Source organism: Rhinichthys klamathensis, unplaced genomic scaffold (assembly GCF_029890125.1).
Source record: "Rhinichthys klamathensis goyatoka isolate OS25496 unplaced genomic scaffold, OSU_Roscu_1.1 h1tg000228l_1, whole genome shotgun sequence".
NCBI classification, from domain to species: domain Eukaryota; kingdom Metazoa; phylum Chordata; class Actinopteri; order Cypriniformes; family Leuciscidae; genus Rhinichthys; species Rhinichthys klamathensis.
Window position 1 is genome coordinate 2,653,257 of NW_026606752.1, and position 13,545 is coordinate 2,666,801.

At 33.8% G+C, this 13,545-nt stretch overlaps 2 protein-coding genes across 14 annotated transcripts in view; one reads left to right on the forward strand and one right to left on the reverse strand.

Moving 5' to 3' along the window:
- Positions 1 to 7,546, reverse strand: part of tjp1b (tight junction protein 1b) — a 134,257-nt gene extending 126,711 nt beyond the window's left edge. For 4 of the 13 annotated variants that reach the window (XM_056264992.1, XM_056264993.1, XM_056264995.1 and 1 more), the window contains exons 1-2: positions 7,127 to 7,545; positions 3,994 to 4,126 (exon numbers count right to left, since the gene is read on the reverse strand). In XM_056264992.1, the coding sequence (XP_056120967.1) occupies positions 3,994 to 4,126; positions 7,127 to 7,484 (491 nt within the window). In that variant the 5' untranslated portion in view covers positions 7,485 to 7,545. Of the gene's footprint in view, positions 1 to 3,993; positions 4,127 to 7,126 lie in introns of all 13 variants that reach the window. The other 9 variants (XM_056264998.1, XM_056264994.1, XM_056265002.1 and 6 more) reach the window with 5 other exon arrangements.
- Positions 1 to 13,545, forward strand: part of scamp5a (secretory carrier membrane protein 5a) — a 210,555-nt gene that overhangs the window by 97,948 nt on the left and 99,062 nt on the right. The window lies entirely within an intron of this gene.

The window sequence follows — 13,545 nt, forward strand, 5'->3', positions numbered from 1 at the left end:
TGTTTGAAAGCCACTGACCGATATATTGGTCGATAAATCTAAATCCAAATTTTTTTATAATTTTAAGAGCCTGATTACAAAAACAAAAGTCTCACCATTAAAAGCCATGTCCCAAGCACGCAATTATAATGTTCTCATTATAATTTTATGTAGCCTATTTTGCGCTGCGCATGTTGCACTTAACGGTATTTTCCTTTTTGAAGAGATTCCAATCGTATTTAATGCAATTCAAAACCATCATAGCGAACAATGCGCATCAGAAGTGTCTCAGATGAAGGAAATAATCCATTACTTATCGGCCCGATAACAGTAAATATCAACATATATCGTCCGATACCAATATGGTGGCCGATATATCGCGCATCACTCATTTTAATTTGAATTCCTTAAATTCAAACGTCCATCATGCACACCGGATTTAAAAAGCATTCTCCATTTAATTCCGAAGTGCACACAACACTTGCTAGGCGAAGGCCCCGTTTCCTATTTTTACCTCGTCTTCCATCACACCATGTAGACACCTGAAATACACACACCTTCCTCTCCTAGTGGCCCTGCAGGCTGTTCATGTCACATCCCACTCACTAATAAACACAGCACACACTCACAATCACTGTCAGCTATTAGTCTCCCTGATCTAACAGCACGCTGACACCACAAATAAAGCAGCTTCACATGCACGACTGCCTACTCTGTCTCACGCATACTACATCTACGGTCTCAGCACACTTTCCTTGGCCTTAAATGATGTATTGGTGCTTGTCAAAATTCCCCATGCTTAAAAGACAAGGTTGAGACGAAGCTTTGATGTGGTGTCCAATTATGGCCATATACAAGCAACAAACAGATGCACCGTCTTCCTATTTCACAGACAGGTGAAGTCGGTTTACATAAGGGAGATGAGATAAGCAAACTTGCAACAGTGATGTCAGCAATTATTCACAGTCAAAGGCAAAAATTCTGATATGCGTGGCAACAGGACACTTCACAGTGCAGGTATAACAAGATATACTTACTGGAGACCTAATTTAAATGTACATTCATGACTTCCCTAAAACATCCAGGTAATAAAATGTTCAAACAAACTTTTCATTAGAAATCACTGGACTACATAAAAAGAATGGACCAAACGTTGACGCTTCTGAGCTTCTCAGATACTCCCGCCACATGGGAGGTAACACGAGCTACGTAATCAGATTACTTTTTTTCCCAAGTAACTAGTGAAGTAGTGAATTACTTATAAATTACTTTTTCAAATAACTTTTTCATTTGTCTCCATGTTGAGAGAAATCAGGATTAAGTGCAGAGAATGTTATTGTAGTTTTAGAATAAATGTGAGCAGGGATTTACTCATCTCACCTACACAGAAACTGATTCAGGATTCCTCAAAATGAATAAAAACAGTGAAATGCAAACTCGGAATATTACACAAACCTGCAAAAATTAAATGTTAAATTACACAAATATACTTTATGTATTACATCGCACTTTATTAACCTTTTCTGTCTTTGCTGCTGAACTTCGACGATCCATTTAAACCATAGGAATAAGCAAAAAAAAAATTGGTTTTTATTTTAAGTAAGAGTCCAAAAGCTTCAAAAATACTGCATTAGGAGGACGCTTTCCAAGGTAGGAAGGCATCAAGGCAATGTTAGCTTCACAATGTACGTTTTTGACCAATGTTTTACACTTCTGATGTAATTTCTAGCGAGAAATTACTATTAAAATGTCAGTAAATACATTTTAGCTTCGTTTTAGCTTAGTTCTCACTATTTTTCTGTGGATCATTAAACCGTTGCGCTGCCTCAGAAGTCACTGCCTGATAAGGGAGTGAAGCAACAAGTCAGCTGCCTAAGGTTTTGGACGCAGCCAGTGTGTTGAACTTCATCCTATTCTTCTGCGATCCAGAACGGCAGAACAGCTGAAAGGTTTGTTTGAGCTGCGCCCTCTACTGTACAGGTGTGAATGTTCATTTCTTTCAGTCTGATGCTTATTCCCTTCTGTGAAAAAGACCTTTAGACTTGCCAAAAATATTACTTTTTTTGTAATTAAAAAACAAACAAACAAGCAAGCCCCAGCTCAGGTGAGAAAAAGTAACACAGAAGTATTGTAACGCATTACTTTCCATCAATCAAGTTACAATCAACTGAGAATGTTGTTTGGATGAACACCAAAATGTCTTGTCATTTCTTTTTATGTAGTCCAGTGATTTTTAATAAAGAGTTTCGTTGAACACATTGATCAAACATCGTGTAGGAATTCAGGGAATGAAACATATTTGTACATATTGATTTTTACTTCCCAATTTGGAACCAATCCCAAAGGATCCGAATGCAATCCTAAACAAATAAGTTACAGTCCGTAACTTTTGCCGCTCTAGCGGTTAATAAACAGAACTGCATGCGTCTCGCGGAAGAACATTGTAGCCGGAGCTACTTCTCTCTGTTTATGTCTATGACGAGTCACGCAGGTACTGGGCTACTCGCAGTGGTACGACCCGTACCAGTCTAAAATAGTCCCAAAATAAACACTTACTATAGGTGTACCGTAGTGACTCAGGATAAGACAAAAAAATAAAAAACGGGTTGGAAAAGGAATTCATGATGTACTCGCTCATTATATCACTTTTGTAAATTTTGAACACAAAAAAGTGAAGGGCTGCAGCTTGCTGCTCAAATAGCATATATGAAACGACCCATAGCAGATCTATACAGGTGGAGCTGGGGAAGATGGAGGGTTTCAGAGGAAATCTGAAAGCTGCAAACTGCTACAGCAAACACTGACTAGCCACTTAAATGTTAAACAGCAAGCACATTGGCTACCAATGCAAACGGAACCATACAGCTTGTGCCGGCCAGTTAATGAAATTAAGGACCCATCAGCCTGCACCAGTTTCATAACAGAACCTATTTATACAGTGTTATTTTAGTATCATTCATATTTTGAATTAACTTTTACAATTAAAAGAAAAAAACACTGAAAAATGGATAAATGTCATGGCAGAAAATTAGTCAAATAAGATTACTTTTTCCAAAGCACTTACACCGGCTGATACACGTTGCCTTAATTACTACATCATGTATATCTGCAGTTAGACAAATAAAGAAATGCCATTGAAAGGGCACAGAAATGCGGACATTCCTTCAGGCCTGATAAGCATCCCGAACAGAAAAGGTCAACAGTCTCCAGAGACTCTAGAAATAAGGAAGACTGATGAGAAGGATTCACACATCACAAGAGACAAACAGCAGCATCCTCAGCATCTCTGTCTATCTATCCAAATGTGTTGATGCCATCAAAAAGGCCCACTTTGCCTGATCTCGCTTTATTCAGTTTTTTTTCCAAAAGCCACTCCATTGACAGACTGTGGCCATTAAAGGCAATAGTATAATCCTACAATAACCTGCAGTTTCAGAACTGCTGTTCTAGTACCCTATAGTTTTTTTGTGACAGCGACACCTAGCCAATTCTACTCTGTTAGAGGAGATCTGAGGGGTGTTCGAAAAAAATTATAAAATAAGGTTAACGTACCGTGACCATCGCATACAATGAACTCTCGGTTGATTAACCAAACATTGCTTACCGGTAGTCGAGGAAAAAACAAACATTTTGAGGGCCTGAGGTATGCAAATACATATGTTGACACGCAGGTAGGCCCGAACGCAATGATTGGACGAACATTTTATGGTTCTACACCTTCCACAGATACATATACATTTAGACCACTTACTTGACCTAGTGATTTCAATCAGGATTTGAAGAGACTTTCAACCAGCATAACGAAAAAATATTTCTGGAACAAATCACCAACCCTGCCTTTAAAGTCAAATGACTTGCATTAAAACAGCCTTTTAAAGTCTGAGCTCTATAGAACTAGAGTAGGCCTACTATTCCAGGCGCTCATTCACTCGTTAATGTAAAACAACACCGAGGGAGCTGGAGCGGACAGATTGCGGCAACAACTACAGCGCAGGCGATGATAGGATATCTTACCTCGTGTCAAAAAGTGGGTCTGTGTACATAGGTGAAAAACAAACTGTGTCTTCTTGTCCCTTGGACAGAGCGTTCTCTTGGCTGAGAGCAGGTTTAGTTTGTCCTTGTTTCTTGTTTCCTCCAGCTGAGCCATCTGTGAGGGAGACACGTCACGGAGAAACGGTACACTTTTAGGAGACAAATCTTTCAGACACCTTTGAAAAGTTTACTTTGACTTCAGCATCTGAATAGTAATGTAATGACGATTCATTTTCTACTCTGAACGGAATCATTTGAAGTATTTTGGAGCGATTTAATTAGTCAGGATAAACATGTCTCTGGATCAGCGTCCTATAGCCTGTTGGCAAACGATATATTGGCTATCAAAATTATTATTTTTTCCAACAACAACAAAAATAATAAAAAATGCAATTAATACAATGAATTGTCTACAATTTTATGATAAAAATGATTTTACTTCCAGAATTAATTTTGATATTCTTTCCTTATTAATATTTGAACAACTTTTGTCAAAAATCAAAGGACAATCCAGTCATTTAAAGAAGTGAGCATTATTTATAAAACACATAAGCAAACACACTTACCATCTCACTAGTTCATGTTTACATTTCTAGCGTTTTGAACGTATTGACTAAAGGATTAGATAAAATATAAGCTTATAATATAGTTTGTTAATGTAGGCCTAGGCTAATTAATGTTATGTGAAATGTTAGCAAAAGTCTTTACGTGTGTTGTTATGTTTAGGTGGACGGCTTAGGAGACTCGTTAAAAAAAAGGTAAGAAAAGAAGTTTATGATAAAGTTTATGACTTCTTTTTGAGTTTTTACATTGTTTCTAAATCCGAGGCTGTTGGTCTTTCTACCGAACACATAGAGCGCCTCCTTCAGGTTTCAAATCAAACTGCTACCAAATCACCAAGCGTCTGTAACACAAGATTGAGAGTTTAATTGCTAAAAACTTTGTACCAAGGTCTTCTATAAGGGTAAAGACTGTAGATTAATTGCATGAATAAATCATACGACCCTTAGCTTTGAGTAATAGCTGAGCTATCCTGATATGTTGGCCTGTTTATCATCCTCACAATAAGGTGTCTACATTCAAATGCTAGATTAAGCTAAATTAGCTGACAGGCTTAAACTAGACAGTTTGAGGCCATATGCTGGGTTTGTTGCCCAGGCTAGCCGGTAATCTCCTCAGAGGGGCGGATTTAAGCGGGCTATTTTCTGACAGCTCTTAGTGGGACGCACTGGCTTAATCTGATCTTTCTGTGCCGTAGGGCCTACAACTACACTTTAAGATTAGATTACGATAACAACCCTCAGCGATTTGCAAAGGAGTTTGTGAAGGTACTGAGGCTTTGCATTTATGCAGGATCCATATTTTCTATCTATCTGTCTGTCTGTCTAATGAAAATGAAACCTATGGAGTATTATTTATAACTTTTGTATTGAAAAATTAATTCATTAGCATTTATAGGCCAAATCATTTTCATCTCTATTACAGTTTTTTTTTACAGTCAATATGGGAACTTCAATACTTAGGTCACGTTTTCCAAACTGTTTCCAGTTTTTCTAATCAACAGAGCATTACATTTCAAACTGCACTAAAACTGCACTGCAGTTGTTGCTTTAAGGAGGTATTTCTACCTGATTCTACCTATAAATTCTATTTTTGTTGTTGTAACCTAATTCAATCAGGTTTATGCAACAAAAATCAAGGGGATGCAGTTTTTACTTAATTGAGTTACATTGACCCAATAATATACAATTTTCAATAAAGCTTAGGATGGACACGTTCAACACATGCACACTACGACTGCACCACACATAGAGGGCAGTATAGTCATGATTTGGGACATCTGCTCTAAGGAAGAAGAAAAGCTAATTTTGAATAATTTTTTACCTTGCAAAGCATGCTGGGAACTACAGATCCACTGCCCTGGGGTGTGTTTCCCAAAAGCATTGCATGGTCACAAGTTCCATTGAACTCTATTGGTTAAGACAGAACGTGAGAAAATATAGTTAGCTTTGGGCAACGCACCCCTGGGCAGTGGATCTAGTTCCCAGCATGCTTTGTATGGGACTGCATTATGAGAATAATTAAATTAGAAGAGTATCACTTGTGCTCAGGCTGTCCATACTGACACCAGTCTTTACTTGGTTCATTATATACAATGTATAATGATGAACGAAAACTACTTGTTTAAAAATAAAGCCTTAGAAAATTCATTTAAAATTGACTATGTAATAAAGTTAAAAATGGTAGTGTAAAATAATTTGATCTAAACCAACAAAATTGTTGACTCAACTAAACTGATTTATTTTGAATAAATTAAATTAAGTTGTGTTTAAAAATGTCTTCAATTCAATTAAGTAAGGGTAATTAATTTTTTTTAGTGTAATTATTTCAAGGTGGAAAAGGACTTTCATCGTGTAAAACAAAAAAGATTAAAATAAAACTTAAATTTTTATTCAAGATTAAGATTAAAGATTAAGATTAAAACTGGAGAAATCATGTTATGACAGTTATGCTTCAGTAAAACCTTGTATTTATATACTTAAACTAATAAGTATATCATTACAATAATCGTATTATGTATTTTTATATTATATCATTTATTTAAAGAAATACAAATTTTAAGAACTTTAAAGAAATTTTACTTTCTTTAAAAAATAAATAAATTAACATAATGTATTTATTTATTTAAATAGCATATAACATACTAATACGTATATTATTATAATAATTATATTATTTAGTTTTTAAATGTATTGATTAAATTATTTATTTACATAAGTAAATTATTAAATATTTAAAAAAATATTTTTTTTATTTTAAAATAAATAATAAATAAATAAATATGTGTTAATTCATACAGTATACAATACAGTATATTATGTATATTATATATATTTTTATTTTTAAATAAATAAATACATTTATATATAGGCTATATATTTTTTTGTTAATTCATTTATTTAAACAAATAATATATATATATATATATATATATATAAAAAAATTTTTTAAATAGTTGGTTATAGGATTGAAATTAGATCTGATGTTTTCATGAGATTTTCCCACCTGTGATCTAAATAATCAGCTCACTATAGTTTCTAAAAGTCTGATTTACCGTCCCAGTCCAGCAGGAAGCAGGTAAGCAGGTGAGGACACACTTCTTCCAGCACGGAGCAGAAGGCGTTGAACGCACACGGGCCCTTCTGGGACAGATGATCCAGGAACAGCTCGGCTCGTCTCCTGCTGGAGTCTTGACCCAGAATCTCTTTGTATTCCCCGAGAGAAAACACTTTGTCATACACCAGGTACGGCAGCACCTTGTTGACATCCAGTTCCTTCAGAATCATCTCCCTGTTCTGTTTCAGGACCTTGGCGACCCATTTCTTTCTCCTCCTGGTGACAGGCTTTCTTCCTTTAGTCCTCTGTCTTTTATTCTTCTTGATAAACCACTTCTTAGTGCCACTTCCAAACATCTTCGCATTGAGGATTCCAACTAAGACGTCTTTAACAGTTCCGTCAAAGAAAGGAAAGTGCATATTTTTTACAAACAACACACGATCATGCCTACATGTTCTGTCCCTGTAAACACAGCATGCGTTGTGACACCCAAAGTGTCTGGAACAGCAGGACAATCTGGACAGACACAAAATATGTGCTTGGTACTTACAGACAGTAATAGGATTAGCTTTGTCTTAAGCAGACGAGGTTAGGTTTGCTCTGTCTATTGCTAGAAAATATATATGTATATGAAATCTGACATCTAAATATAACTGACAAAATAAGAGTTATCAGTCTAAGCATAATTAACACACACTTCATCCTATATTTACTGCAAATATAGTCATAAAATATGATGATTGCAGTATCAGACTCTGCCAATAGAGGGCGGTGCATTTCAGTCGACTGGTGATCCTGCTGTTCATTTGTCCCGTTACTAAACACACAGAACATATCTGAGACTGAAGAGTGTTGAGACTGAGAGTGTAATCTACACAAATTCGGTTATGCACACGTTATTGCAGTGCAATACTGGATAGAATCCATTGTTATTGATTTTTAATAAAACTTTAGTAAAGTTAACGCATTAACTAAGATTATTAAGTAATTGACTCCGATCCATTTAATTATTTGAAAACAATGCACACCCGAGGTGGTCTTATGCATAGCACAAGGCTTCATTGAAAGAAATACAATATATATTAATATTAATATTAGCCCTATAAATCAATTAAACTATTTAACTATATGCGATAATGGTTTCAAACGAATAGTAAAATGTTCAGAATGTTACCAATATTTTTATAAAAATTTTTTTATTAACTTTTCGGTCAAACGGTGTTGTAGTTTAATGGATTTACACTATTGCATACATTTTAAGTTCTAAAATTATTATAAAAGTTATAAAATGCTCATTTATATGGTGCATTATAGGGAATAATATTCAGAGTTTGATTGTGCTGCATTAGATTTTTTACGCCGTTGAGTGCATTAATGACCAAAAATGGTCACATATTAAACATTGCCTACTTTTTTTTATATATTATTATTATTTTCCACTTTTACCAAGTTAAATCTTTTAACCAGCATCAGTCCTCATCATAACTACCAAATATTTATTTAATTTCAGGATTTTAACCCTTTAAATGCCAGTTTTGGTGACGATACCATCTATTTGAATAAGAGGAAAAAACACAAAGATTTTATTATTTTCCATACACTAAATGCAAAGAGAAAACTTTAGCTTTGGATTATCACAGTCTTGAATATGTCAAAGATTAGCGGCAACATTATTTCTGGTGCATTTAAAGATTTTGTGTTATGACAGATTTTAAAAAAAAATCACACTGGTTTCACCAAAAATGGTCATATATTCAAAAACATCCTAAAATATTATATATTATTATTATTTTCCACTTTTACTGAGTTAAATCTTTTAACCAGCATCAGTCCTCATCATAACTACCAAATATGTATTTAATTTCAGGATTTTAACCCTTTAAATTCCAGTTTTGGTGGCGATACCATCAATTTGTATAAGAGGAAAAAACACAAAAATGTAATTATTTTCCATACACTAAATGCAAAGTGAAAAGTGGATTATCACAGTCTTGAATATGCCAAAGATTAGCAGCAACATTATTTTTGGTGCATTTTTATTATTTTTTGTCTTATGTCAGATTTAAAAAATAAAAAAAAAAATTCACACATAGCGCAAGGACAAATTTGGTCCTATTTGAACCCATTAAAATATCCATTTTTGAACCCACTGTCATAATATCATAAAATCATAATTTCTATTCAAATACCCTGTCCCTTGGGGTAAAATATTTACTTTTTACTGTTTTCTACCAGTTGGTACCATTTTTCATATAATTGACACATAACGCAAACATCTGTACTGCAAACATTTTCCTGATTTCTACTAGGTGATTATAACCTGTGCCTGTCTCACTACACATACAATTTGCTAAAGCAAAACTACAAGATCACCATGAACATGAATTGTTATTTTTTCTATAAAAAAAAATGTATTCTATAAACATATAAAACATATCAAAACATCAAAACAAAATGGGGTCATTCTTCAGCTCATTTGCATGCTCCTTACAGATGTAAATGCCACATTTTGTTAGGGCAGAAACTGCACCCCCTCCTCCTCTTGTCATGGGTGTCTGCAGACCCACTAGCTTTTCTTCATCTTGTCGAGTTTAAAATGGCCGCACCAAAGATGTGCACAGCTTTATAACTTTTGCATCAACCACACTTGTATGAAAGGCAGACTTTGTTTTGGATCCCTCGCAGCTACATCTTTGTGTTGCCGCAAGATGAAAGGTGTTATTATTGTCTAAGGACTGACTGCATGGCTGTGTTTGTGCCTCTACATATGTGAGAAGTTATCAATTAACTTTGAAACATAGACTGCAAAAAAAAAAAAAAACGTAGCTGTGTCAAAGATGCGTAAAATTCAAAAGATTTATGTTTGTGCGTAAAATACGCATGAATCAAACCGAAAGAAAACAATGCAGTGAGAAGCGCTTTCTTTAGCTAAATGCACGCACACACACACACACACACACACGCCTACACACACATCCTACACCACTGACACACACACACACACACACACACAGAGAACGAGAGAGAGAGAGAGTAGACAGAAAGGGTAAAATATGACCTTTAGGATATTTTGATTTGTCACTCGCCTAAACACCATGTATTATATTTAGGCCCTACACACACACACACTTTTGTCAACACAGACACACATTGCTCTCAGACATCCACACATACTCAGAAACATAATTTTAGATCATTGAGTCATTAAAATGCTTCATAACACACTCCATACTGCCCCTAGTGGAAACCAGGAAAATAACATGCATTTCCACCCATAGGGAATACATATGTAGTGACGTCATCTGGTGGAATACACTATATAATGCAAATATAATGCTTTTGCTTCAAAATGAAAGGATGTTTCAACATAAATCATGATTCATGTATTAATGACGGCCTCGGCTTTAAACAACGTTTTAATGGGTTTCAATGGGCCATTTTTGGTCATTATGGTGCTGAGTGTTACTATTTGATCTACACAGAGTGTGTTATACATATTTTGCAAAATGGGATCACATTTTTTACATTTATCCAAAAAGTCACAATTTTGCCAAATTACATACCATTTGCATTAAAACAGCCAAAATGGTCAAAGAAATTAAACTGCAAATGACCAAAAATGTCCTTAATGCAGCACAAGGGTTAGGCAAAACGGGGTTGTAGTTTATTGGATTTGATATGGAATTGTAATGTGGTCATTAAAGCCTTTCTGGAACTAATTCAACGAAATGACATGACTATAAAAGCCACCTTTACTTCAGTAAACATCACGAAAACATCCGTATCCATCAGCAGTAAATGATGGTTGCAGACATCAAGCTTGATGATAACGTAATTTTAACGTATTTAACTCTTTAAATCCTCCATTTTAAATAAACATCATGCTGTCGCTCTGACAATTTTTTTTACAATTACTTTAGGCACCAATTTAGGTGAATGTGTTTTTAAAATCGTAAGCAAGCTAAACTGAATTTAATAGTAGCTACAAAAATAAGACCAGCCCTGACTTAATGTTATGCTATAATGAGACAACAGGCTGGTTGTCACGCATTATAAAAGGACTGGTATTATCATCAGATGACATTTTTCACCATGATACTGCAACTTTTTTTTTTCCTTTGAAGACTTTTTACATTATTGGATTTAACAGTGACCGATTCTGAGTATTGATATCGCACTGACGTGGAAAGTGAATCAATCGGGTAATATTCCACTGAATAATGTTTCAGGATGCATACGTGACCGACCCAACCCTCATTTATCAGTTCCACATAATCATAAAAAGGGTGTTTCACTAAAATGTTTGATATAATGTTTGATACACCTCCTCTATTACAGCATCAGGAAGTTTCTTCAGAAAATGTATTCATCTAGATTTGGGTTAGCATTATTGCCACTGTAAATTTTTATTGTTATATTACATCTTTATCCAAAAAAAATCATTAACCATTTAGGCAACTTCTCGAAAGTGTTCGCTTATGACTAATGCTTGAATTGATTCGCTTTGATATGTCTTTCATGGTGGCCATTAAACTTCAAGTTTTCATCTATGGTTACAGTGGTTTCATTAAAATTTTATATTTTTTTAATGACAAACTTCTGTATTTGTGTATATATTACATATAGGATATATATATATATATATATACATACATATATATTGTGTGTGTGTGTGTGTGTGTGTGTGTGTGTGTGTGTGTGTGTGTGTGTGTTACATTTCAAGACATCAGAAAAATGAGTTCTCATCATTTGTTTGACAAGGCCATGTCCTGTCACACTAATATGACATTTCTGCACGTCTGCCACTTCTTCCCGTGTATTGAGTCACTTTTTATAGAAATGAGTCACACAAGAGGACAAAGGAAACAAAGCACAATATATAGCATGTAAATATTCAACTCTTAATATTATTTTATTTAGTATTTTATTTCACATACACAATATTGGCCAAGACTGATGTCCAGACTCGGAAAATGTACTTCTTCACTCATACTTTTATTCAAATATTTTTTAAACATGTGGTAAAGATTTTTGTAATGCATATTGTGTAGTTGTGCTTGGAGTCAATTGTTTTATTTGTGAGAACGCAATGAAACATTTTTGTCCAGGCTGTCATACAAAGAAATTATGAACATATGCAAAAACAAGACAGAACAACAAAATATTAATAATTGATTATGTTAGTCAATGCTTTTTCCTGTGAGCTTTTTTTTTCTAAGTATTTTTTTTGCGTTGAAAAATAAAACCTGTAGCTGTAGTTTGCCTTTTTTGCTAATTAATTCTATCATATAAATACCGTAACCGAGTTTCAACGGTATAATTTTTGTTGTGAAATGAAATAATAAAAAAATAGAATTAACTTTTTTTAACTCTATATAAAGTATTTTTATTTTATTTTACTATATTTAGGGTCGTGAATAATTACACCTTCCACTAAAAACTCAAGTCCACTAAATACAGATTTCATCTCAGTAATACATTCTTTGAGCTAATAATATCTAGCAATCTGGCAGCCAAGCCTTTCATATCTGAATTATTCTGAAAAGTAATTCTACAACTGTGCAATCAATAAAAAGTGACATCCCTCAATCATCTCTCAACACCGCCTGCTTTTATGGGAAAACTGTTAAAAGTGTTGATATTATTACTTAACCATTTTAATAATATTTCCTGAGAAAAAAATCATGTTCAATGGTCCAAAATGCTTTATAAATGAAATAATCGCAGAAAATTCATGAAGTGTGTAGATTTCTTCATTATTAATCCATTCCTTATATAAATAAATGCATGTAAAACATAATAGACAGACCATATGCCTCTGATACTTTAGATAAAGAAAGATTTTCTTTCTAAAATGAGGGAACAATTAGATTGTTTGTAAAAGAAGTTGCCTTATTCCCATTATAAAATAAGTGTTTGAAAATAACTGGTATTCTCCACCTTTTCTAAATATATAATATAATGCTAATATAATATAATATAATGGTAATATGATATACCGGTAATATAATATAATTCAATATAATATATTACAATATAATATAATAAATATAATATAATATAAATCACTCACATACACATTAAAGTTGTGCCCATAGACATTGCATATACACTATAAAAAAATGCTGCCTTAAATTTTTTAGTACCGTCAACTTGGATGTTTAAGTAATTTCAACTTAAATTACATTAAACTGACTTAAAAAAATTAGTTGAATCTTGTATAACTTCTTAACTTATTGTGATGAGTTAAAACAATGTAAACACATATGTTGTCATAACTTATTGATCATATATATTTTTTTACAGTGTAATACATTTATTTTCCATGTTTAAAACCATTATATCAGCGACAGTGATTTTAAACAGTTTATTGCATCATGTGACAATGATAATGAGACAACAACAATACAGTCAAAA